This window comes from Dipodomys merriami, unplaced genomic scaffold, assembly GCF_024711535.1.
Source record: "Dipodomys merriami isolate MVZ:Mamm:240054 unplaced genomic scaffold, mDipMer1.0.p SCAF_41, whole genome shotgun sequence".
NCBI lineage: Eukaryota > Metazoa > Chordata > Mammalia > Rodentia > Heteromyidae > Dipodomys > Dipodomys merriami.
Genome location: NW_027205715.1, coordinates 10,327,873 through 10,353,178, shown reverse-complemented (window position 1 = coordinate 10,353,178; position 25,306 = coordinate 10,327,873). Strand labels below are relative to the sequence as shown.

The 25,306-nt window shown below is 51.3% G+C and overlaps 2 protein-coding genes across 6 annotated transcripts; both read left to right on the top strand.

Annotated features, from left to right (window-relative positions):
• Positions 1–225: 225 nt before the first annotated feature.
• LOC138806967 (GTP-binding protein RAD) lies at positions 226–3,543 on the top strand. The gene is made up of 5 exons (XM_069992476.1): positions 226–345; positions 579–987; positions 1,626–1,699; positions 1,833–2,037; positions 2,913–3,543. Exons 2-5 carry the CDS (start codon positions 597–599, stop codon positions 3,188–3,190), a joined length of 948 nt encoding a protein of 315 aa, XP_069848577.1. The 5' UTR covers positions 226–345; positions 579–596; the 3' UTR covers positions 3,191–3,543.
• Positions 3,544–6,156: 2,613 nt separating this feature from the next.
• On the top strand, positions 6,157–15,515 carry LOC138806966 (cadherin-16-like). 5 transcript variants are annotated; one of them, XM_069992473.1, is made up of 18 exons: positions 6,157–6,286; positions 6,861–7,025; positions 7,302–7,379; positions 8,062–8,217; positions 8,288–8,426; positions 8,729–8,887; positions 9,494–9,690; positions 10,266–10,388; positions 10,590–10,740; positions 10,976–11,203; positions 11,281–11,357; positions 11,428–11,616; positions 11,771–12,012; positions 12,565–12,698; positions 13,497–13,739; positions 13,900–14,007; positions 14,295–14,411; positions 15,161–15,515. In XM_069992473.1, the coding sequence occupies exons 2-18, from the start codon at positions 6,873–6,875 to the stop codon at positions 15,256–15,258; spliced, it is 2,592 nt and encodes an 863-aa protein (XP_069848574.1). In that variant the 5' UTR covers positions 6,157–6,286; positions 6,861–6,872; the 3' UTR covers positions 15,259–15,515. The 5 variants fall into 5 exon arrangements, with proteins under 5 accessions (XP_069848574.1, XP_069848572.1, XP_069848575.1 ...); XM_069992471.1 differs by having other exon boundaries at positions 6,844–7,025; XM_069992474.1 differs by having other exon boundaries at positions 6,157–6,290.
• Positions 15,516–25,306: the final 9,791 nt, after the last annotated feature.

Below are 25,306 nucleotides of genomic sequence, written 5' to 3'. Positions count from 1 at the left end.
ACACCCAGTCCTTGGAAGCTGTCTAGCCAGCCCCTGGTGTGTGTGTGGGGGGGGGGGGTAATCTCAGTGGGTGCGAGGCCCTCCACTGAAGGTGGGGATTCCCCGCAGGGTGGACACATCAGCCTGCAGCAGCGGCGTGGACGGGGGGCGGGGGCGGGGCGGGGCGGGGGCGGGCGGAGGCTTAAATAGGCAGCTCTGGAATCGCCGAGCCAGAGCGGGCTGAGGACTCCAGCCGCGCGGAAGGTCCGAGGGTCTGCGCCCAGCTCTGCGAGCGGGGTGCTTCTGAGCCCCACCGGCCTGCGTCGGAGCCCCACCCTGGTCCTCACGGTGTCTGTGCGCGAGTGGGTGAGTGTCCCGGGGAGCGGGGTGCGGCGCGCCGTCTGAGTCTCCGATGGCTGGGCCAGGCTTTGGCGGGGTTACAGGTTAAAGACCCTTGTGGCCGGGAGTGGGTTGTGGCCAAGCATCTTTCCTGACTCCAGATCCCACTTCTCTGGGCCAAGCATCTTGCCGGACTCGGGGTCCCACTTCCCCCCCGCTGCGGCTTACACGGCCATCCCGGTTGGTTCCTAATCCTCCAGACGGCGGCGTCGGACGAGATGACCCTGAATGGCAGCAGCGGCAGCGGCAGCGGCAGCGGTGGAGCCGCGGGGAGCCGCGGCGGCGCGGGCCGCGAGCGCGAGCGCCGTCGGGGCAGCACCCCCTGGGGCCCGGCGCCCCCGCTGCACCGCCGGAGCATGCCGGTGGACGAGCGCGACCTGCAGGCGGCGCTGACTCCGGGCGCCCTGGCCGTGGCCGCCGCCGGCACCGCGACCCAGGGCCGAAGGCTGGACTGGCCCGAGGGCTCCTCGGACTCGCTCAGCTCCGGGGGCAGCGGCTCCGACGAGAGCGTGTACAAGGTGCTGCTGCTGGGGGCGCCCGGCGTGGGCAAGAGCGCCCTGGCGCGCATCTTCGGCGGTGTCGAGGATGGTCCTGAAGCAGAGGCCGCAGGTGAGAGGAAGGGGACATTTCTGGGGGAGGGAAGACCCCAGGGTTAGGACAGTTGCAAAGTACTATGAGACCCTAAAAATACTGATATGCATACCTCTATCTTCCCACTTCAAGATGGTAAAATTAAAGGAGGAAGGACCACCTCCATCCATCTTCTTCCCCTTCGGCCATGTGCCAGCCCTTGATAGGGAAGAAATGCCCAGAATAGAAGACCCAAGGTTTGGATTTCTCTGTGGCATGAGGGCAAGACATTTCTCCCTGCAAGAGTTGGGAGTTTCTAGAAAAGCCTTAGGTTGACCAAGGCCCCCACGGGTTAGTGACAGTCACTAATTCTGACTCCAGCTATGGTGATCACAAAGAGCCCAGCCTAGGTGGCAGGAGGGCAGAGAGCACTGGTGTAGACACTTGGGACATTGCTAATTTGGGGGACATAGGTAGAGATCAGGCATAACATGCTAACTCACCATTCCCAGATTCTAGTCTTGTCCATTCTGTTGCTATTAGCAGCCTTCTTCAAGTAGAGAAGTGTTTAGAGAGCTGTAGGAAGGAGTGATAGGGTGTGGCCACAGCAGGGAAATGGGTAGGAGGGGGGGAGCTTTTGACAGTCAGTTGGTAACCTGGCTATATCTTCCATCCAGGGCACACATATGACCGTTCCATCATGGTGGATGGTGAAGAAGCATCACTCATGGTCTATGATATTTGGGAGCAGGTAGGATGTAGGCTGGGAGGCAGAGCAGGGGTGGATGGGAGGCATGAGCTGGGGTAGGTAAAAGGCTCTTGGTAGAAATATGGGGAACAGTTGTAACTGTGTGTGTTTCTGTGTGTGTGTGTGTGTTCTTCAGGATGGGGGTCACTGGTTGCCTGGCCACTGCATGGCCATGGGGGATGCATACGTCATCGTGTACTCAATAACTGACAAGGGTAGCTTTGAGAAGGCCTCAGAACTTCGGGTCCAGCTACGGCGAGCCCGGCAGACCGACGATGTGCCCATCATCCTGGTGGGCAACAAGAGTGACCTGGTCCGCTCTCGCGAGGTCTCCGTGGACGGTGAGCAGGCAGCGGGTCAGAAAAGGGGGGGGGGATTTTGACTGGGCTGTGGGCCAGTCAGTCTTGGCTGGGCTTGAGTCCCTGGGGATCATCAGTGGCTAAAAATGTTCAGGAAGAAAACGGGAGAGGGAGGGGGAGAGAGGGAGGAGGAGGGAAAAGAGGAGGGAGAGAGGGAAAGAAAGGGAGGGAAGGAGGGAGGGGAGAGGCTGTCCAATCTACAAGGCTGGCTTCCAGAGGTCTCCGAGAGCTAGGGAGAGAACCAAAACTCCAAGCAGAGCTAAGACACCTCAGCTAAGACCCTCTCCCTTCCTGCCTATTTGACTCTGGCTTTGGCAGGTGTGTGGAGGGGTTAGATGGAAGGAAGTAGAAGAAACCACGTCAGGAGGTTAGAGCTTGATTCAAGCTGCATTGGGGCCAGTCCTGGAGTAAGCTTGGTTCTTTCCTCTCAGGCTTAGCATTTTTCTCTGTGGTCCCTAGCACTGAATGCATCAGGGGAAGCTAACAGTGACTTCATAACATTGTTTTCCCTCTAGTCTACTGGGTTATTCATCAGAATATAACATAAAATCATAAAGCACTAAACTGTCCAGAGAAGTGCTCATTTCCCTTGGTTTACTATTGTAGTACTTCTGTTTAAATATCAGGCTTCAAATAAATGAATGTCTTTTGTGTGTGTGTGCACAATGTGCCTTCCTTCAATGGTGCCCCAAAGGAAGAATGGGGTCTTCTTGTTTCTGCAGAGAACCCAGGATTCTCCCTTTTCTTACCTGAGGATTCCTGGGTAGTAGCTTCTTGGGGTGGCCAGAATTTGAGTGGGTTCCCCCCAATCTCCCACTCTTTGTTTATTGAAACACATCTGTCTCCCACCACACCAGAGGGCCGGGCCTGCGCAGTGGTCTTTGACTGCAAGTTTATAGAGACGTCAGCGGCACTGCATCACAATGTCCAAGCGCTGTTTGAGGGTGTTGTGCGTCAGATACGCCTGCGCAGAGACAGCAAAGAGGATAATGCACGAAGGCAAGCTGGTACCCGGCGGCGGGAGAGTCTTGGAAAGAAGGCAAAGCGCTTCCTAGGCCGCATTGTAGCACGCAACAGTCGCAAGATGGCCTTCCGCGCCAAGTCCAAGTCTTGCCACGACCTCTCAGTTCTCTAAGGCTCTAGGGGTTCCCAATACAGTGGGAAGATGGATGGGCTGAGGGGATGGCCCTCCTTTTATGCCCCTCAGAACTGGGCATGTCTCATGCCACAACTCATGGACAGACAGACAGTGCTTGGCCTGGGAGGTGTGTCTTTCGGTGGCCCGTGAGGGCTGGGCCCATCAAGATGCATGTGCAGGCCCATGTGCATCCCAGAAGCAGGCTGGGCCCAGCCCTTGGCAGGCCTGTGTGTGTGGGGACAGGACTCCACCTTCCTCCTTGCAGGTGTGCATGTCCTGGAGAGAGGCTGTTCAATGCAGTTGCTATTTGTTTACATGCATTTTTTTGTAATAAAGAATATTTCCTGACATGCTGGGGCTATCGACTGTGTTTCTTCCATCTTAGGGTTATAGCAACAGGAAGGTTGAGACACAAGGGCTCCAGCCCCCCTCACCCTTAGACCTTGAGAGACAGATGAGAGGGTGGGAACTTCAGGATTGGGGAATCCAAAGAGCAGAAGGAAACAAAATCTTTCCCATGACATTATCCAGATCCTTCTGCCCTGGGGTCTGACGTTGTCTACTGTTTACTGTTCTTTCCTCTGAGTAGCCGGGCCAGCATTGGCTAACTTAATTTTAATAAAAACAGTTCTCTGTAGTCCTCCCTGACTGGAATATGAGATCTTGGAATTTGTCCCAGTATGCTTATGGCTCCCAGTGTGCATATAGTTGGGTGCACCTATGGCCAGGAAAAGGAAGCCAGGACTCACCCTCCTCCACACAGGTACCTGCATCGGAATTTACTTGCGCTAGCCTTCTCTTATCTAGTCTTTATCACTTTCTGTAGCTTCAGTTATCCTTGGTTGACTGCATTGTGAAAACATTAAATGGAAAATTCCAGGAATAAAATAAAATTTTATACGTTCTGAATTGCACTTGTTCTGAGTAGCATGATGAAATTTCAAGCCACCTAGCCCTGTCTCACTCAGGATGTTAATCATGCTTTGTCCAGAGGATTCATGCTGCCTATGCTACCCACCTGTTTGTCACCAAGAAGCCATCTCTGTGATCAGATCAGCTGTCTTAATATCATAGTGCTAGTCATTTATTTTCGTTAATGATGCTCCCACTAAAGCACAAGAGTAGTGATGTTGGCAATTCAACTATGACAAAGAGAAGCAGAAAAGTGCCTCCTTTAAGTGAAAAGGTAAAAGTTTACAGGTATGTATGCACACACACACACACACACACACACACACACACACACAACATATATAGTTCGCTACTATCTGTGGTTTCAGGTACCCATCCAGTGGGGAGTCTTGGTATCCCTCAAAGATAAAGAGGACCACTGCACATGGTTTTAGATCCTCTCATCTCCAAAGCCTGAAGGCAGCCTGGGGCAAGGTAAGGGACCGCTTTTGAGAAGATAAGAGTCCATAGATTTCTTGATGCGTTCCATTTATTCATTCCACAGTTCCTTGAGGCTTGGCTAGAATCTTGATTGCAACTTGTTCAAGGCAAAAAAAAAGTTTAAGGAACAGTTCCTCCGTATGTGGGTAGAGGGTCTCTAAGATTCCCCCACATTTCTCCAGAGCAATATTAATTACTCAGAACTTCTGTTGCTTCCTCCATTCCCTCCAACATACTTTGAGGCATGTGGAAGTCTGCTCTTCTCAGAGCAGGTAAGGGTTCACTGGTCTGAAGAAGAACCTAAGCCCTCCTGGCTCTGCTACTTATTGCCAAATCTCTTAGGCTTTCTGTGCCCCTTTGTATGACTTGGGGACAGTGCTCCCTTTGGAATGGAGTGAGTAGAATAATGAATTATGTACTTAGAGCAATGCCATGGATGTAATAGACTCAGTAATGTGAGACCTCCTTCAGTATTTTCACACAGTCTAGACTCACGCTGGATGCCCAAGTGACCCCCAGGCAGATGCCCAGATTCTGACCAAGTAAGAGCAACTAAGGAGTTCCTGCCCAACTTTTAACCTGAGACGCTAACCAGAAACACCATGAGAAGGCTTTGATGGAGACCCCAGAAATCTCCAGGAACAAGGAACAGGAGACTGGGATCTTTCTAGTTTTTCTCCTTGTCTGGTATTCCCGTACCCCAAAGTTCCTCCTGGGTCTGCTTGGCAGCCCTTGGTGAATGAAGCAAAGACCCTGGTTGGCCCTATACCTCCTTCAAAGGTCAGGATTGAGGTGACTCAATCTCTTTCCTACTCGGAGGCATGGGGAAGTCTATTGTCCCAGCCCTGTCTATGTGACAGAAGCCAATGTGAGGACATGGGAAAGTTCAGGGGAGCTCAGAGGACAGCAGACTCTATCTCCTACACCCCTTGGTCCCACTGGTGGATGGTCTTAAGCCCTAATACTCACATTTCTCACGTGCCATTAAGGTGAAATCTGAAGTCCTTGTCTTAGTTCTCTATGAACCAGTTGGGTGCTGCTGGAGCAGGGCAAGGACCAGGTCATGGCTGGAACCCTGAGCCTAATGAATGGAAGACAAGCTTGTGTCCTCCGTGCATGAGTAGAGGCAGCACAAGGTGAGAGATGGGAGCATTACCAGAGGGGCCTCCAATCCAGTCTATGAGCATAGTATCTTTTTGAGCTGAGCACTGAAGCATGAGTAGGTACCTCACTGATGGACAGTGGAAGAGCATTCCAGGTACCAGGAACAGCATGTACAAGGTGCAACTGTAGTCCTGGGCCTACAGGGGAGAAATGAAACCAAGTCTGAAGTCACAGAAAAAGAAGTAGTGTTCAAGCCCAGGGGGCCAAGGAGTGCCCACTGGACTGTGTCATGTCGAGGGAGTGCCAGGCCAATGGTCTGCCCACCTCCTGGAGCTGGCAGTCACGGACATTGAGCAGTCCTAGCTTTTCACTGTCAATGAGTAACTTGGTGGGGAAGTGGGAGGGGGGGATTGGGCGGAGCCAGGCCGGCTGCTGTGGGCCTAGTGGCGTTTTCCACTCCTGACCAAGTGTGCCTAGACCGCCTACCTGCTCAAGTGTCCACCTTGCTCTGCCCCACCCAGCCCAACCTGCCCGAGCTCCCTGGAGAAGGAGCCCTCTTTCCTGGCAGCTGGACCAAGAGAGTCGCCTTTGGCACCAGTAGGTGAGGGGCTGAGAGGGCATGGGTGGACTAGGGTGAGGACAGGGTGGGGGGTAAGGGGACACTGCCCTCTTTTTGTGTGAGAATAATTCCCAGGGATCCATCGTGGAGTGGTTGCCAATACTCTGCGTGCTCGGCTGTGTGCTAGGAGTTGGAAAATGCCAAGACCAGGGCAGACACTCTGTCTTGAAAGTTGCAGTTGGGAGTAGGACAATCTGCAAGCCTGAGTCAGGAGTCTTGTGTTCCAGGAGGAAACCTCTGGTACTTAAGTCCTCTGTGACCTTGGCCAGGCCCTGCCCTTCAGGACTTGCCTACAACATGCCACTGCAAGAAACGGTCTCTCCACGTTTCCAATATTTGTGATGTCGAGGAGCTTTTGGGAATGATCGCTTTGGGATTTATAGGCTAGGGAGGTTACTGCAAGAAGGAGACGAGGTTTTGGAGGTGGGACTCCTAAAAAGACTTTGTAGGGTCAAGAGCTAAGAGTCTGTGTGACTGGACCCGGGGACCTTGCTGAGTCTGGCTGAGAAGCTGAACCATTTTCTGCCTGAAACAGAGAGCTTCCGCCCTTAGGGGAGGAAGAGGATGCAGATCTACAGGAGATCCCTCTGGCTGTGTTTATGGGATGGAACCCCTCTTCCCATCCATCTGGGCTGGGTCTTCACTTCCATATCCCTCAGGCCCGTCCTGATTATGGCCCTGGCTTGGCTGTGGCTGCTTTGCCTCTCCAGTTCCCAGGTAAGCTGGGCTCTTCCTCCTACTTCAGGTCCTGGTAGTAGGGGTGGTTGGCACCTTTGTCTCCAATTTTACCTGGACCAACGATATTGACCATGGAAATAGTGTAGAGGTAGAGATTCAGAACTAGGACTGAAGGCCTGCTATCTGCAGGAGGTCAAAGGCCAGAGGGTAGATGGACTGAGGTGTGACCCGGCCTAGGGAAGGGGGAGAAATTTCCTTTCCTACCAGGTCCCAGCAGAAAGACAGAGCCTGGGACAAGGTAGAATTCTCCCACAGGCTGAGGCCCAAGCTGCAGAGCTGCATGTGGAAGTCCCTGAAAACTATGGTGGAAGTTTCCCTTTGTACTTGGTCAAGGTGAGCCTAGAGCTGAGTGAGTAATCCCCAAGTCCCACTCTTTCAAGTCCACCTCTTACCTCCAGCTCCCATCTTCTTTCTTACTTTGGCTTTCTTTTGGATCCTGCTTCCCAGAGAATATGTGTTATAACATGAATAACATGACTTTAGTCCTAGAGAATTTCAGAATGAAATATTGGTGCTGGGTATGTGATACACATTTGTAATTACGATGCTGAGTCGGCAAGTAAAAGCTAGCCTAGGCTACACAGAGAGATCCAGTATTAAAAAATCAGAGTGCCAATGGTTCATGCCTGTAATTCTAGCTACTCAGGAGGCTGAGATCTAAGGATTGTGGTTTGAAGTCAGCCTAAGTGGGAAAGTCTGTGAGATTCTTATCTCCGATTAACCAGCAAAAAGTCAGAAGTGGAGATATGGCTAGACTGGGGCAAAAATGCTAAGGAACAGCTTGTGGGTCCTAAGTTCAGTACACACACACACACACACACACACACACACACACACACACACACACACGTTGGGTAAAGCAGAAACTCAGGCTTTTCCTCCCATTGATTGTTGAGCCTCAGGCAAGTGCCAACCCCCTTCTGAGGCTCACTTTCCCCACATATAAAATGGGGTTGTTAGATAAGAGACATATCTAAGCTTGGTCCCTACTCCTTTTGCCTCTGCTCTCACCCAGCTACCAGTGCCCCTCAAGGAGGCTGGAAGCCACGTTGTGCTGTCAGAGAGCTCAGATGTGGCAGCTGAAGTCCCCTTTGCTGTGGATCCAGATTCTGGCTTCCTGCTGGCAACCAGAGCCCTAGACCGAGAGGAAAAGGCAGAGTACCAGCTACAGGTATGGCCAGATGAGATAGAGGGGACAGTCATCAAGGCAGGGCTGGGCACTGACTGCTCTTTCATGCCAGGCCACCCTGGAGAGTGATGATGGACGTATCTTGTGGGGCCCACAGTCTATAACTGTGCATGTGAAGGATGAGAATGACCAGGTGCCCCAATTCTCCCAGACTGTCTACAGAGCTCAGCTGAGCCAGGGCACCAGGCCTGGTAAGAGACAAGGGCAACCAACTTGCAGCAATGTCAGGTGGCCACTAATGGGGGACAGGACCACAGAGTTGAAGCTGTCCCTCCCCAGCTCTAACCCATCCTATACACTCCCATTCTACTGAGGGTACCATCTACTCTTGGTTTTAACTTGTTCATCTGAGAAGTGGGAAGAAAAGCTGTGGCTCACCCCCAGAAACTGGCATGATGATGGATAGGGAAGGAAGGGCCAGAAGGAGAAGGGTGGGCATGGAAGACTCCCTACCCTGCCCTCCATTACAGTTTACTTCCCTACCGTACACCAGGTGTCCCCTTCTTCTTCCTTGAGGCTACTGATGGGGATGAACCAGGCACTGCCAACTCAGATCTTCGATTCCATATCCTGAGCCAGACCCCGGCCCAACCTTCACCAGACTTATTCCTACTGGAGCCTCAGCTGGGAGCTCTGGCACTCAGTCCTGAGGGTGAGCCTAAGCTGGAATGGAGGGACAGGCAGGGAGCAGTGGAGATGGGTCGGAGGTGGCTCTGAGCTATAAGGAATGGATGGGCTGGAGCTGAGATGACGGAAGAGGAAACAGAATTGTAAGTAGAGGCCATGCCTGGAGAGTTAGGAAATGGGGTGGATGAAGTGCCTTAGCTCCACTCTCTGGAGATATCATAGAATGGCCAGAGGAGCTATCGTTGGGATACCTCAGTACTGATGGCAGAAGGGACCTGCATGTGGGAGTTCAAACCAAAGGCATAGGCTGATAGAAAAACAAGTGGATTATATCTCAATCCAGCTAGCATCCTTTCACCCAACTAATCCCCAACCCCCATCCATCCTTATCATTAACACTATTAATCCATCCAAGCAATCATCTACTCATCTTCCTATTCTGATGATCCATCTACCCCCACCCCAGTTCACCAACATGTACTTTGTGGGTAGCTATAGAAATGATATTGCAAGCTTTCAAGTCTTGGTTGGATGCTTATGACCCTATCATCCCTTGACCTAGAATCTCAAGAACACCTGCCTTATATGTGGCTTCATATGTGGTATCAGCTGATCATTCTACCTCTTTTAGGAAGCTCCAGCCTAGAGCATGCCCTGAAAGGGCCTTACCAGCTCTTGGTGCAGGCCAAGGACATGGGTGATCAGGCCTCAGGCCACCAGGCTACAGCAACTGTAGAGATCTTCATACTGGAGAACACCTGGGCACCCCTAGAGCCTATTCACCTGTCAGAGAACCTCAAAGTCCCATACCCACATCACATTGCTCAGGTGAGTTAGTGGCTATCAGCAGCTAAAGCAGCTGGGAGACAGCTGTGCCTGAGTCTCATGGACACTTGCGGGGAGAGTCTGGGACCTAACTTGATTCCCTCTCCTCTTTCTATCACCCTTTCCACTACTTCCCATAGTCCCTCACATGCCATCCTCTGGCAGGTGTGGCTCTGTATTCTTATCTCTAGTACTTGCCCAAGGCTTTCGCTTCCTCAGGAAAACAGCTGCCACTTCTTGCTGCCACGGGGATTGTCACCCAGGCCAGGAATGTCTCAGGCCTACTCTAGGAATGCCCGAGGGTCAGTTTCAGCCTGAGAGGGCAGAAAATAAAAACAACCTGGTCATTCAGGCACTGTGTCAGGACTCAGGTTTGGATCAGGACAAGACTGCTATAAAGTTGTCACCACAAGTATCCTAAATATAAAGAGCCTACCCGGACTCCAGGGACTTGGAGGGCAGCAATTCCATAGTTAGAGTCCAGGCTTCTTGTTTGTAAATCAGTTGGGTTTAAGGGTGGGCATAGATCATTTCTGCCCCTTAACCCCAAGTGCTTTCACTCTGTGTCTGCCTCCTAGGTACACTGGAGTGGAGGAAATGTGCACTATCACCTGGACAGCCAGCCTCCTGGGCCTTTCAATGTGGATGCAGAGGGGAAGATCCATGTGACCAAGGAGCTAGACCGGGAGGCCCAAGCTGAGGTGAGATGAGAGGGATGCGGGGGGGGGGGGGAGGCTGGAGGATGCTTAGTCATTCTTTGGTTGGCTTTTGTGAGTGTGACCTCCCTCCCAGATGCTGAGGCAGTGGAAGAGAGCCTAGAAGAGCTGGAGCTAACCATCTAGAAGCTCCAGGAGCTGCCCTTGGTCCTGACCTGAAGCCCCTCCCCTCACTGCCCATTACAGTACCTGCTCCAGGTGCGAGCTCAGAATTCCCATGGTGAGGACTACGCAGAACCCCTGGAGTTACGTGTGGTGGTAATGGATGAAAACGACAATGCACCTGTTTGCTCCCCGCATGCTCCTTCAATCAGCATCCCTGAACTCAGCCCCCCAGGTGGGCTATAGGAATTGTCAGGCTGAGGGAAGGATGGAGTCCCTACAAACCATCTCATTTTGCATCTCTTGGCCATATGGAGGTCTAACTTTAGGTCCCTATCTCTAAGTTCTTCTCCAACTCACACACATATGTACACACAAGTTCAAGTTCAGTTTTGTACAAAAAGAAAAGTAGGCAGGGCAAGACCTGTAGGCTGAGCCATGGTTCCACCCAAGTGGGTGCTGGTTTGTAGGTACTGAAGTGACTAAGCTGTCAGCAGAGGATGCAGATGCCCCTGACTCTCCCAACTCCCATGTTGTATATCGGCTGCTGAAACCTGAGCCTGAGGAAGGGACTGAAGAGAGAACCTTTCAGCTGGATCCCACCTCAGGAAGTATCACACTGGGCACTATCCCTCTCCAAGCTGGACAGAACGTTCGGCTCCAAGTGCTGGCCATTGACCTGGCAGGCGCAGAGGGTGGTAAGTATCTTGATGGTGACCTGGGCTCCTGACTCTCTGTTCTTATTGGGCCTCACACAAGACCTCCCATGCTTTAGGCCTCAGCAGCACATGTGAAGTTGAAGTCTCAGTCATGGACATCAATGACCACGCTCCTGAGTTCACCACTTCCCAGGTATGTGGAAGCAAAGGGATAACTTGGGAAGGGTGCTGGAGGGTCTCACTGGCTGTCACTATCTCTCCAGATTGGGCCTGTGAGCCTCCCTGAGGATATGGAGCCTGGGACTCTGGTGGCCACACTCACGGCCACTGATGCTGATCTTGAGCCTGCCTTCCGCCTCATGGACTTTGCCATTGAGGCGGGAGACACAGAGGGGATCTTCGGATTGGATGGAGAGCCAGACTCTAATCATGTCCAACTCAGACTCCGCAAGGTAAGAATCTGGATGGTGGGAAAGGGATATGTGTATGTACCCCCATGCACATGCACTCGCACAAGTGCGCACACACACACACACACACACACACACACACACACACACACACACACCACAGCCTGCACAGTGACCCAGAACTTACTGGTTTCAGAACCTCAGCTATGAGACAGCTCCTCATCACGAGGTGGTGGTGGTAGTACGGAATGTGGAAGAACTGGTGGGCCCTGGCCCAGGACCTGCATCCACGGCCACTGTGACTGTGCTGGTGAAAAGAGTGATCCCTCCCCTCAAGTTGGATCAGGAGAGCTATGAGGCTAGTGTCCCAGTCAGCACCCCAGCAGGTTCCCTCCTGCTGACCATCCAGCCCTCATACCCCAGGAGCAGACCTCTCAGGTGAGCCAAAAGCCTGAACTCTTACCTGGGCTAGATCTCTTCTGCTTCTCAGGGTTGAATCCCAGGCCTCAGAGGAGGCTCATGTTATCTATTATTTGAACTATCTCTCAAGTTATTGATAAGGCCAAGATTGTGTCTCCTGGGGCATGGAGGATTGGGAGCACGGTGGTGAATCAGGATGGGGGCATTTAGACCCTATGAGAACTCAGATTATCTCACCATCTGGAAGGAGGCCCATGTCCTCCTCTATCTCCCACTCAGATTGCAGCAGGGAGACAAGGCTGTCCCCAAGCTGGGGCCCTATCCAAGCCCCTTGGCAAGGGAACAAGTGAAGCAATACCTAGTCTCTGATAGTTCCTCTACCACCCACAGTATCTTCACTCCAGCCTCCCACTCCAACAAGCCTCAAGCTGTGGAGAGAGGCTGGGCAACCCAGCTGCCCCTTAGAGATCATGGGACTGGAGCAGGTCACACAGATCCTGGGATTTCTGAGCAAGATCCCCTATGTAATCTCAGTGCCACCTCATTCCCATCCCTTTCTCTGGTCCTCAGGTTTTCCCTGGTCAATGACTCAGAGGGCTGGCTCTGTGTCCATGAGGCTTCCGGGGAGGTACACACAGCCCAGTCTCTGAAGGGTGCCCGACCTGGAGACACATACACAGTGCTTGTGGAGGCTCAGGACCCAGGTATGGCCAGGAATCAGTGGGACCTCTTGGAGGAACTACATTTGGAAGTCGCTCCCTATGCAAAACTCAGACAGATAGGCAGACCTGAATCTCCCCACCCCCTGGGCCCTTACAGACAATCCTTCAGCCTCTAGTAGGAGAGAAGGATGGGAAGCTGGAGCGTTCTGCCTTCCTGAGAATGGATTTACTACAAAGTGAGAGGCCTGGCTTCTGCTTCCTTTCTCTCATCACTCTCCTGGTCTACCTTGAAATCCTCTAATCCTGCTCCTTAGCCCCTAAAAGATGTCTTAGGGTGTCAGCTTCAGAAACAAGCTAAGAGAGTGGGTGTGGGCCAGGGGAGGAAGGATGACCAGAAGCTGTATCTAAGGCAGACATGCTAGGAGATGAGCCAAAGGGCATGCTAAGGCCAGGTAGGAAGAATTGTGAATGTTATTTGGTTAGGATGGACTGGTTCTGGGAGGGTATTGTTGGGAGGGTGTCAAAAGGTTCCTGGTCATGGGTCAAGAGGAGTACCCCTCCATGGTCAGGGCATTGCCATGTTTCTGGGCTCTGGTTTAATATCAAGGATGGCTCTGAGGGCAGGTTTGGCATCCAGAAAGATGGAGGTGAGTCTGGCAGCTGCTTAAACAGTGAAGAGGTAAAGTCCGTTGTGAGGAAGATACTGACGTGGAGATGATGGGATGAAGTGAGGGATGGATTGGAGGAAGGGTGGCTGATGACAGCAGGGTGTGACCTATGGGCTGTGTGGGAGGAGCCAGCTAAGGAATTCCAGGGCTCACGCCGCCCCCAACAACACAGATGAACCAGAACTGAGCACCTCTGCCAGCCTCATGGTCCACTTCCTGAAGGCCCCTCCTGTCCCGGCCCTGACTCTGGCCCCCATGCCATCCCGACATCTCTGCACACCTCGCCAGGACTATGGCGTGGTCATCAGTGCACCCAGCGAGGACTCCAACCTGTCCAGTGGGCATGGCCCCTACAGCTTTGCACTGGGTCCCAACCCCACCGTGCAGCGAGATTGGCGTCTTCAGCCTTTCAATGGTATTTGGTGAGGGAAGGGAGGGAGCTGTGACCAAGTTGCAGCGGGGTTGGAAGGGAGGGATCACTTGGAAATGAAATAAGATGGGGCTGGATCTAGAAGGAGCAACCCCCAGCTGACCTTTCCAGGACAGTGATTCAATCATTGCTTGCAATCCAATAGATTCCCATGCCTTCCTCACCCTGGCCCTGCATTGGGTGGAGCCAGGTGAACATGTAGTTCCAGTGGTTGTTCAACACAATGCCCAAACATGGCAGATCACGGTCCGAGGTGAGTCTGGAGCCAAGGATGTCATTTGCAGCCATCAAGTTGCAGAATGAAGGGGCTGGGTAGGGGTCACTGATGCTCACACAGTTGGTTTACACCTGTGCATACTTGTCCATTTGTGGCCAGGCCCCTATATCTGTGTGCATGCTGCCACATACATAGGAGTACATTCATGTATGCGTGTGTACAAAAATAGATAGGTGCCATCTAGCTAGCCAGGGGGCTTCAAGCCACTGGGAGCCCTCCCCCACTCCTTTCACCTTCTCCCCCCCTCCCCTGCCTTCCTCCAGTGATTGTGTGTCGTTGCAATGTGGACGGACAGTGCCTGCGCAAGGTGGGCCGCATGAAAGGCATGCCCACGAAGTTGACAGCAGTGGGTGTCCTCGTAGGCACGCTGGCAGCCATAGGTAATGGAAGCTGGGTTCCTGTGGGTGGGGAGAGTGGATGGTTCCTGTGGATGGTTAGGGAGGTCCTGTTTCCATAGTGTCTCCAGGTCTGCAAGTGTAACCTCCTAACTATTATTTTGCACTTTTCTCTTGGTGTCATCCTCATCCTCATCAAGAATGGTGTTTACCATTGCATTATTTTGCGTGGCCAGAGTGTCAGGCCTTAGGCCTAGCACATGAGGTGCATTATCGCATGGAATCCCCACTGCAGCCTGTGAGATGGATCTGCTGTCTTCCTGTTTTACAAATGAGGTCTCTATGGCTCAAGAGAGGTTAAATGACTTGTGCAAGTTTACGCAGGCTAGGATAGATCTCTTATCTTTCCACTCTTGGTCCTTTAGTCCAAGCCACTCTTTCTGTCTCCTTTATTTTTTAGTCCCCTAAGTATTTTCCTCATTTGCTTTGCTGGTCCTAGCACAATGCTGCCATGTACCTTTCTCCTAGAGGTCTATGGGAACAGCTCATTGGACATTAGCTGTCCACAGAGAAGGTGATGTTGGAGGCTGGGGTGAGTTAGGGAAGCCTCAGTGAGTTCAGGGTCTGGTAAAGGTTGACTGGGCCAAGTCCTCAGAGTCCTTCGGGTTCTAGGAGTCACTCCCCAGCCCTCAGACTCCATTCAGCTTTGGATACACTGTCTAGGAAACTTTGTCCCTACAAATGGAGAAGTTCCACAGCCCCCTTCTGAGTGTTGATGTACTTGGACCCCTCAGGCTTCTTCCTCATCCTCATCTTCACCCACCTGGCTTTGGCAAGGAAGAAGGACCTGGATCAACCAGCAGACAGCATGCCCCTGAAGGCAGCTGCCTGAGTAATCTAGGAAAACTCAGCTGGGAGCTTGGCCTCTGGCTCCATCTGAACCCACTGGGAAAAGTCCTCGTGCCCAAAATCCAGTGGGGACCACTACAGAGTAAAAACCCCTCTTATCTTCCTGGGGTGGAGGTACTGTCACTATGTATGTTCCAGGAGCCTGAATGACTTTATGGGATTCCCAAAGGAGTGCTCTGAATGGCAGCTCATTGTCCAATAATAAAGCTTCAGTGAATGAGCGGGGCAGGGCCCTGAGAATTGCTGTGCTTGAGTGCAAATGTTCATGCCCCCTCCATCTTCTGGCTCTGGGGATTAAGGAGCAGAGTTGGGATCCCTGAGAAGAAGGACCTAGGGACATCATTTGGACTTTTGGTGAGCTCTTGGGGACAAAGCGAGACAGGCTATTTCCTTGGGTATCCAGAGCTCACTGCTGGGATGGATAATTGTGATGGTGTCATTCCTGTCTTTCCAGGATATCATTTTGCTATGGGAGGTCATAATCCTGTGAGTCTGTGTCCTTTGTTCCTGGAACTCTTTTTTTTTTTTTGGGGGGGGGGGGGTCCAGTCGTGGGGCCTGAACTCTGGGCCTGGGCGCCGTCCCTCAGCTCTTCAGCTCAAGGCTAGCGCTCTACCACTTGAGCCACAGCACCACTTCCGGCTTTTTTCTTTTTGCTTGTGTGGTGCTGAGGAATCGAACCCAGGACCTCAGGCATGCAAGGCAAGCGCTCTACCACTGAGCCACTTCCCAGCCCTGTCCTTTGTTCCTGTGTGAGCACAGTTGTGTCCCTATGCATGAGCTTCCTGCATACATAGGTTAGCAGAGATCCCCCACTCTGCAAGGCAGGCACAGGAGAACAAAGCCAGAGATGAGTCCTTTTGTCCTGTGCAGGTTCTCAGGCACTTCTGGAGTCCACACACAGGTGGTGGCCATGTCAGGGAATCTTCAGAGTAGCAGAAAAGGGAGTTGCTTGAATAGATACCATTGGGGTGGAGCATGGCTCACCCTAGCCCAAGATTGAGCCATGGCCCAGTTGTCCTGACCATGGATCCAAACAGACCTGTAACCTTTGCCCTTAGACTTACTCCAGACAAGCTGATCTCCTTTCTAACGGTCTCCAGGAAGCCAGGGTGGGACTGACTGTCCCAGGCACCCCGAGTTGATGATGGTAAATCACGGGGAAGAGAGAAAAACAACCTTGGTGGGGCCCAACCCTATTTTTAGGAGATACTCTCTCTACAGCTGGCAAGTTCTGTGGGAAGAGGGCCAAAGCCAGCCAAAAGAGATGCATCAGGCATTCTGGCTGGCCAGAGGAAGCCTGTAGATGTTCTCCGAGGTCGGTCCCAGTCACACTGCACTCAGAAACTCTCACCAGAGGCTCCATTGACTAGTCTGGGCCAAGTAGGGCTTCCCTGCCCACTGTCACCAGATCTGTCCCCTGATCCTCTTGGCTCACATCTACTCAGATAGTCTTTCAGGGTACAAAGCCACTTGGAGGTAAAATCTCATCTAATCTTCCCATCAACTACATGGGGAGGATCATTGGCCCCTTTATCCAGTAGAGAATCCCTAAGGTCAGGGAGGTGAAGAGCTGTTTCTGGGAGACTTGGAACCAGAGCCCAAGGCAGAACAATGTAACCAAGTTCTATGTAACCTCTCTAGAAGCATCTGATCCTTCATCTGGTCTCTGTTCCCACAAGATCCTCCAGTGAGCCTTACAGATCACCTGGCCAGTTCCTTCTACTAATGGTGGAAAGATGCATTGTAAAGAGATGGCAGGAACTTCTCTGGTTCATAAGCTGGAATCTCCCTGTCTCCGGGTCCTTGGTTTGGATGGATGGGTAGGTGCATAGATGAGTGGATGGATGAACAATTGGCAGTGTAAGTAGACAGATAGATGGGGATCAATGAGGGAAAGTTGGGATGATGGGAATCCAGGGCAAGTTGAGGCACCTTGTCTCAGTTTGAGGACTTCTTCCTGAGCTTCCAGGCTCCTGGCTACTCTGTAGTTGTTATCATTGCCCGGTTTCCCTGAGTATCTGAAGACAGAAACCTCTCTTGTCATCTTCAGCCCCATCCTAAAGGGATAAGTAAGGCTCAGAGAGGGGCATGGCTTCTCCTGGGTCACAGATAGAAACACATTGGTGGACTGGGGAGTGCTTGTAGGGACTCATGTTCATGAAGTGTGCCTCCTGCTGTAGACAAGGGAAGGGCGCTATCCATTCTCTGCCTCAGCCTTACTGAGTTTCCAGATATAACCTCACCTTTCTGAGCCTCAGTTTTCATGTTGGTAGAATAGGCCTCACTTCATAAGTTGATGGGAGAACCACATGAGATAATCCTTGTAATGTGCTTTTAGCCCAGTGCCAAGTACATCACAGGCTTTCCCCAGTTGATGAATTCTGAGGTGAGGTGGGGGTACCACAAATGCATGTAGCCCCACACTCACACACATTCTAGAGAGTACAAGGCCCTGGGTTTGGGGAGGAAGGATGGAGAAGGGGCTCCAGCGTTAGCTCCAACCAGGCCTTTTTGGGTGGCCCAAGACAAGACATTGGCCTGGGTTCCTCTGCATACTCTGGGCTCCAGAGGTCTCCTGGGACTCTGACTGGGTTGGAGCTGGATGGAGGAACATGGCCGCAGCAGGGGGCTCCTACTCCCCCTCTCCCAGGCCCCTTCCAGAGGCACAGAGCCAGATCAAAGGGACCCAGCACTGAGGACTGGGAGGCAGCCTTGGAAAGAATGTAAACATGAAGATATTTTTAAACGTTTTCCAGCCCTAGCGATAGTAGAGAGAAGCAAGAGGCAAAGAGGTCAGTCTGGCCCTCACACCCAAAGATCTAAACAGTCTTGGGACTACCCCCCCCTCCCAAGACAGCCCTGCCCCCTCCCACCTCCACCTACCTATCCCTGCCCCAGGACTGTAGCTTACATATCAGGGCAGAAGTTTTTTTTTTTTTTTTCCTGTTTTTACCTTCAGATGTCCTACTGCTCTTGGATAGAGCACTGTTTGGTAGGTGGGTGATGGGGGAAGCAGGAAGCAGGCTGGAGGGAGATGGGGGAGCAGGAACAGACTAGGATGGACTCACTAGAGTGAGTCAAGCTCTGAGAGGGCCACTAATGATGGGGACAGTAGGGGTGGGGGGGAGAGAGAGGAGGAACTTTGATTACACCCAGGTGTCACAGTGACTCACGAACGTGGGGACAAAGCTCCCAGAACATCTCTGCTTCCGGTGTCACGGTGATGCTCACCACGGGTTCCATGACAACAGCCTCTTCTCTGAGTGATGTGGCCACTCTCACACACTCTCAGGAGTGTTACAAGGAGACTGGTGCAGGGAAAGCAGCCACAACATATTCCCTCCAACCCGTGATCATACCCCAGGGACCATAGCATATGGGACTCAGGGACCTTTACCATATTCACATTCCACTGACCACAGCCTGTGGCTCTGAGCTGTGGCCTGGCTGGGCTGCGGCTATCAGGACATTGAGGTACCCTGGCCCAGGAGAAACCTCCATAACTGTCTTGCATGCTTTAGGAAACTGCTGTGCCACCTTTCCCTGCTTAGGGGTGCATAAGGACTTTGTGTCGCTCTACAGTTCCTGTGGGAAGGGCATGACAAGAGGGTGTTATTCTCCAGGTCCTTACTACTAAAACAGCAGATCCAGGGACTTTGAGGTGTGGTAGGGTATGGGGTTCAGGGGAGCTGAGGAGAGCTGGCACTAGTGGAAAGGAACCTAGAGACTTGTCCAGGTTTCAGTGTGCCTGTGTATGCCCCTTGCCAGGGCTGTTGCTATTCTTACCTACTGGTGGCGGCGGGGATCGGAGATAGTGGAGGGATGGGAGGGAGTCATGAGCACTGGCCCCTTATCTGACACATTCTGTGGAAACTTGGCCAGGGGTTGCCAGTCTCAAAGCACTGAGTGGCTTGGGGAGTAGGCGACAGGGGACCACAGGGATGGGCTGGGTTTCTTGCAGAAATGTCTTCTCCTTTAGCCAGACAAAGTCTCCTTTAAAACTGGCCTGAGGTGGGGGAGGGAATTCCAGTCATCTTTCTTCCTACCTGCCTCTCGTGGTTCCTTCCCAGTCCACCCCAGAACACACCACCATTGTTTCCATCACCGAGCCTGGGTCACTGCAGATGACAATGCGTTGGCTTCCTCAGTTGAAGGGGCAGCCTCTAGGAAACAGCACTGGCTTGGTCTGGAGCCACAGAAGCCCCTTCTGGCCACAGTTCCACCCATTTCCTCACTATGTGGTCTTTAAGCAAGTCACCTGTCTTCTCAGAGCCTCAGTTTCCCCATTCCTTCTCCCAGGTTGTGTTAGGGATGACAGGAAGGTGTGTGCACACGTATAAGGGTCCAACTTATGTGTGTGTGCATGTATGCACACATGTGGACAATCAGAGGTAGAGGCACATGGGCCCCCACCCTGGAGACTCCCTCCCTATGGATTTTCCATTGGCACGTCGGCACCCTCTGCCCCCAAAATAGGCGCTATGAGCTGTGTGCGACAGAGCCCAGACTAAGGGGCCTTTTTATAGCTGCCCTTTGATTGTCAGCTCTTGAACGGCTATTTCAAGCCCCAACGCCTAGAGAAGTGGGGCTAACTCAGCGGACCTGGCTGGCTCTCTTCTGAAGGCATCCCCAAGAGGCTAGCCCTACAGTAAGCAGGAAAAACACGTACCCTTGGGGAGGGCCATCCATCCCCAGGGCTCAGCCTCTTCCTCCAAGGAAACTACAGATGGGCAAAACTCAACCACATGTATGGAGCTTATCTACAGCCTCTGTCCACTTGCTACACATTGTGAGGGTTTACTGGGATAGCACAAACCAAGCCCTAAGTTAGCACAGGGTGTGGTATCTAATTGGCCCTAAAAATATTAACAGTTACTATTATTGTCATTACAGCTGTAATCACGCTTGGTTTCTGTTGCGACAATAAATTTTTTTCTGACCATTTATCTTTTATTGATGGACTCAAGAGATGATGCTTCCCTTGCCTACATACTCTCTCTCTCTCTCTCTCTCTCTCTCTCTCTCTCTCTCACACACACACACACACACACATACACACACACACACACACCTTGCTTTAGAGTAAGGAGCCCCAAGTTTTTGTCAGTATTCCCTTTGGACCCTCTCTATAAATGGCCTTTGGGGGGTTCATGACCCTTGAGACTGGACTTTCAGAGCATATGTGGGGTCTACACTGCTATCATTGCTTTTATTGGTTTTTTTTGGGGGGGTCCAGTTGTGGGCCTGAACTCTGGGCCTGGGCACTGTCCCTCAGCTCTTCAGCTCAAGGCTAGCACTCTACCATTTGAGCCACAGCGCCACTTCCGGCTTTTTTTCTTTTTGCTTATGTGGTGCTGAGGAATCAAACCCAGGGCCTCATGCATGCAAGGCAAGCGCTCTACCACTGAGCCACCTTCCCAGCCCTGCTATCATTGCTTTTAAATACCATCAGTTACTGACCCACAGGATTCCCAAACTCCAGATTCTGAAAGTCTAAGTCTAGATGCTGAATATCCTAATGACCTCTGCACTTGGATTCTAGAATTGCCTCCCTGGAACTGGAGGAAATGGACTTCTTCCATAGCTCCATAGGAGGAAGAATTTTCTGGCTACTCAGGTGCATAAGCCTTGACAAACTGGGCTGGGAATATGCCTTAGTGGTAGAGTGCTTGCCTAGCATGCATGAAGCCCTGTGTTCAATTTCTCAGTACCACATAAACAGAAAAGGCCAGAAGTGGAGCTATAGCTCAAGTGGTAGAGTGCTAGCCTTAAGTAAAAGAAGCTCAGGGACAGTGCCCAGGCTGAGTTCAAGCCCCAGGACTGGTTTAAAAAAAAAAAACAAACAAGGACTTGACAAACTTAGCTCCTTGGTCATGGTCCATGTGTACAAGGGTGTGGGCTGCCAAAAGGTAGAGACAAGATATAGGGGGGCAGATTCTGGGAAGTGGCAGGGGCAGGGAGAGGAAGAAAGTGTGGCTGAGCCAAGCCTTCCTCTTTCCAGTTGGGGTCATTTCCCAGCAGGGCAGCAAGGTCAGTTGGGTCTGGGAGCAGAGAGTCACATGTGCTACCCTCATCCCAAGTAGTTCCTGTACAAGAGGAGATTCCTTATGGCCCACAGGATAAAAATAGATCCCAGGTGATGGCCTGCAATCCTCATCCAGCACCACCGGAGTTATTCTGAGAGTGACAGGCATAAGGCGGGGCCAGGCCTTGGTCAGGTGGAATTGAGCAAGCTGGTACCCTCAGCCTGCAAGCACCCTGCCCTTTCAGGGATCCTGAATGGAGATAGGAGACTGGAACTGTGTGCTAGCTGACCCTTGTAAGTGGGGGCTCCAATGTGACACAGCTATGGAACCCTAGACAAGGCACATGGCATCTCTGAAGGTCAACTTCCTTTTCCAATCATGAGAACCTTGACTCCTACATTTTGGCATGGCTGAGGGAATTTAGTGAAGTTGACAGGTGGTGCTCAATAAATGTATGAATCCTCACTTTAGCTGTCCCAGAACCTCAGTCTTTTCTATATCCAGAGAGGAGAAAGGTCTTGCCTCAGTTGCCCAGCGGCAGAAAACTCCCCTCCCATGGAAGAAGCCAGAGTCGGACACAAAAGCACATTTCTGAAAGGATTTGTGGGGATTTTCCTGGAGCAATTCCATCCAACTGGAGAATTCCATTCTTGGCTTGGCTGCCCAGGACCCAGGCTAAGGAGAAGCAGCTCTGGCTAATTCCAGTTCTATCTAGCTCTTGCTCCTTGTCTACCAAGCTGAGGCCCTGATCTGTGGCATAATGGTGCTCACACTATGAATGGTGGGGTTTTGAGGGACCTGGTGCTTCTAGCACCCTTGAGATCATGGCATAGAACAGTGCTGAGCACATAGTTCTATGTGGCTCTCCCTTGAGCCCTTCTCCAACCCATCTAGAGGTTACCCCCTTGTTTCATCCAATGTATCCTAGAATTTTCTCCCCCAACCTCTGAGCTCAAATGAGTATAGACCAAACGGCATGATGGACAGTGTCTTGGAAACAGATGGCACCTGACTCTGTTTAGTGCTGAAGAACTGACAAAGGCAGCTGGTGAGAATAGTGTCTGGGCTGGGCCAGCTGCCTGGGCAAAGACTCAGAGGTATGGTCAAGTTCAGAGACAGGGATATACAGTTTCCTTGAGGCCAGAGTCCAAGTCTGAGGCCGCCTGATGGGCATTGAAGCTAGGGGCACAGGAAGCAGGGAGACTGAACAGAATGGAGCTACTTACTAATCTGGAATTAGAACCCAATAACTTGCCAGCCCAAACTACTTCCCTCCACTGCTACCTTCATCAGGGTTTGCTTCAAAACAGGAGGAATCTTCTCTGGGTTGGGCCAGGCTGGTTGACTGAAACCCCCAGACACACCAGAGATTAGAGGTCCTGTCAGAATCCCAGCTATGTTCTTCATAATGTGCCTGTCCTCGGGGATATTCCTGAACCCCAAATGAACACTGTCTGCCCATATAGTTCCTAGGGAGCCACAGTCTTCCTTCCCTTCCCCCCCCCACCTCCCCTCCCCCCCACACACAAAAAGACTGCTTGGAGCAAAGTTCTTGTTGGGTCCCGTTTACTCTTGCCACTTTATTTCAACTGCAGCCTGTCCCTCACCCTATCCAGCTTTGGTCACCATCTCCATGCTTGGGAGGGAGCACGTGGCCACCCCTGAGACTGGCGCCAAGGTTTATGAGGCAGTGCAGAAGTCCCTGAGAGCCAGATGGGTGGAAAATGTTACCCAGTTCTAAATCAGCCAGCCTTCCAGCCTCCTGGTGATCTCATCCCCTTCCTAAGATAGTCACACTCCCCTCCCCCACTGCTGGCCAGCCAATGGGGTAAGTCACATCACAAGGGAGCCAGTGAGTGTGTGTGTGTGTGTGTGTGTGTGTGTGTGTGTGTGTGTGTGTGTGTGTGTGTGTGTGTTGGAGGAAGAACTTCAACCTGGGGGTTCACTATAAATTCAGTTGAGTTCCCACCCCCTCCCCCAGTGACAGTATTTGCAAATAGCAGTTTCTTGCCAAAGGATCTATAAAGGTCTTTGCCCATCATGTTTTCTTTTCACTCACTTTTAAAGTCTGCCAAGATGTATGCACCAGAATCCGTGTCCTGTGCTAGAAGATACGTTGATTGGTGTACGGTTCCTTGTTCTTACAAACACCAGTGCCATGACCATTTTTGTTCAAATCCCTGGTGTAGTTAGTTGCCTGGCCCACCCTCCTGCCTTTCTCTTTCCTTCCCTCCCTCCCTTCTTCCCTCCCTTTTTCCCTCTCTCTTTATGAAATAAAGTCTCACAAATGCTTGATGGGAGGGCAAACCTCCTGTATGCCTGGCTCAGGGCAGGAACGGGGATCAAAAATTAATGAAGGTCACAAAGTCAAGAGAAAGGGGCAAGTCAGGCATAGTGGTACACACTTGTAATCCCAACACTCAGGAGGTCTTGAGATTGGAGGATCATGAGTTTGAGGACACACTTAGCTATGTATTGAGAACCAGTTGAGAGAGAGAGAGAGAAAGAGAGCACACAAGAGAGAGAGCACCTTGCTTCCCCATGCTCTGGAAGACCTAGCTCACTGAGACACAAGATCTTCTGTGACCCATACTGGCAGCTGTGTCTACACATCCTCACTGCAAGCACAGATAGAGGTCTAGCTTCAGGGCGGGATCCTCCCATTGCAGCCAATGTACACATTTTACCAAATGCAACCCCAGGTTTTGATAGACTCATTCTGTAGACTGACAACTAACTTCTTCCTACATTGCTGCCTGGCCTATGAGGCAGGTGGAAGAGATGTTTTCAGCAAATGTCTAAACATTCAGCAGTTTCATGAGTGCTAAGAGGAAGCTTTGGAGGTAAGACATCAAGATTTGACACTCAGCTTTGCATTTACCAGTTCTGTGACCTAAGGCATAGCATTTTACCTCTTCAGATTCAGTTTCTTCATCTGTAAAATGGATTAGTGATAGTTGTCAAAAGATTAGGTGGAGCCGGGCGCCAGTGGCTCACGCCTGTAATCCTAGCTACTCAGGAAACTGAGATCTGAGGATCACGGTTCAAAGCCAGCCTGGGCAGAAAAGTCCGTAAGACTCTTATCTCCAATAAACCAGTAGAAAACCAGAAGTGGTGCTGTGGTTCAAGTGGTAGAGCGTTCACCTTGAGCTGAAGATGCAGGGACAGAGTTCTAAGCCCAGAGTTCAAGCCCCATGACCAAAAAAAAAAAAAAAAGATTGGGTGGAGATTAAATAAGATATGTAAAGTATTTAACACAGCACCTAGCCAGAGTATATTATTTTTTAAATGCGGCACTGCTTATTAAAGATCATAAATGGAACCTTTGCAATCTCCCTTCCCTGGCTGAACTCAGATCCAGTGGGTGAAGCTCAGGGAGGAAAAAGTGGGAGGTGAGGTGGGCAGGGTTGGCTCATACTTACTAAGGTTAGAAAAAGATTAAGGTATTTTTCTAACTCTTTGGAAGCAAGAGAAGGCGATGGGGGCCAAGGATGAGAGGATGTCATTTGGGGTTATAAAATCATTCCCAGGAGCTAAGATAAATATGAAATTGAATTTTCAACATACCCCAGAGTAAATGATAAAATAAAGTCATATAAACTATGTATCAAATTCGCCAATTACCAAGACCTTTCCACACTTGAGCTTTGGTCAGGCTCAATGTTATTTTTGCTATATTCTCTTGGATAACAGAAAGTCCTTAAGGTCAGCCCAGATTCAAAAGGAAGGGAACTATACTCTGCTGCTAGATGGAAAGAATATTAAGGAATGTGTCATCATCATTAAAACCTTCCTAGGAGTGATGTGGAGGCTAGCCTGACTCCAAAGAAGAGATTCCAGCTTATGGGGCATCAAGACCTCTTTCTTTCCTCTTTTCTCTCTCCCTGACTTCTACTTTATTATCTCATTTTATTCATTTTATTAGTCTATTCTAATCATTCTATTCTATGCTATTTCTTTCTTGTTTCTTTTTCTTTCTTTTGCTGGTTGTGGGGCTTGAATTT

What these genes read in the sequence shown, in the direction of transcription:
- LOC138806966 (XM_069992473.1), top strand. Translation starts at nt 6,873, where the DNA reads ATGCAGATCTACAGGAGATCCCTCTGGCTGTGTTTATGGGATGGAACC. An exon ending in AGGCAGAGTACCAGCTACAG is followed by an intron (nt 8,218 to 8,287) that starts GTATGGCCAGAT and finishes CTTTCATGCCAG; the next exon opens with GCCACCCTGGAGAGTGATGA. An exon ending in CCCTGAACTCAGCCCCCCAG is followed by an intron (nt 10,741 to 10,975) that starts GTGGGCTATAGG and finishes GCTGGTTTGTAG; the next exon opens with GTACTGAAGTGACTAAGCTG.
- LOC138806967 (XM_069992476.1), top strand. Translation starts at nt 597, where the DNA reads ATGACCCTGAATGGCAGCAGCGGCAGCGGCAGCGGCAGCGGTGGAGCC. An exon ending in TCTATGATATTTGGGAGCAG is followed by an intron (nt 1,700 to 1,832) that starts GTAGGATGTAGG and finishes TGTGTTCTTCAG; the next exon opens with GATGGGGGTCACTGGTTGCC. An exon ending in TCGCGAGGTCTCCGTGGACG is followed by an intron (nt 2,038 to 2,912) that starts GTGAGCAGGCAG and finishes CCACCACACCAG; the next exon opens with AGGGCCGGGCCTGCGCAGTG.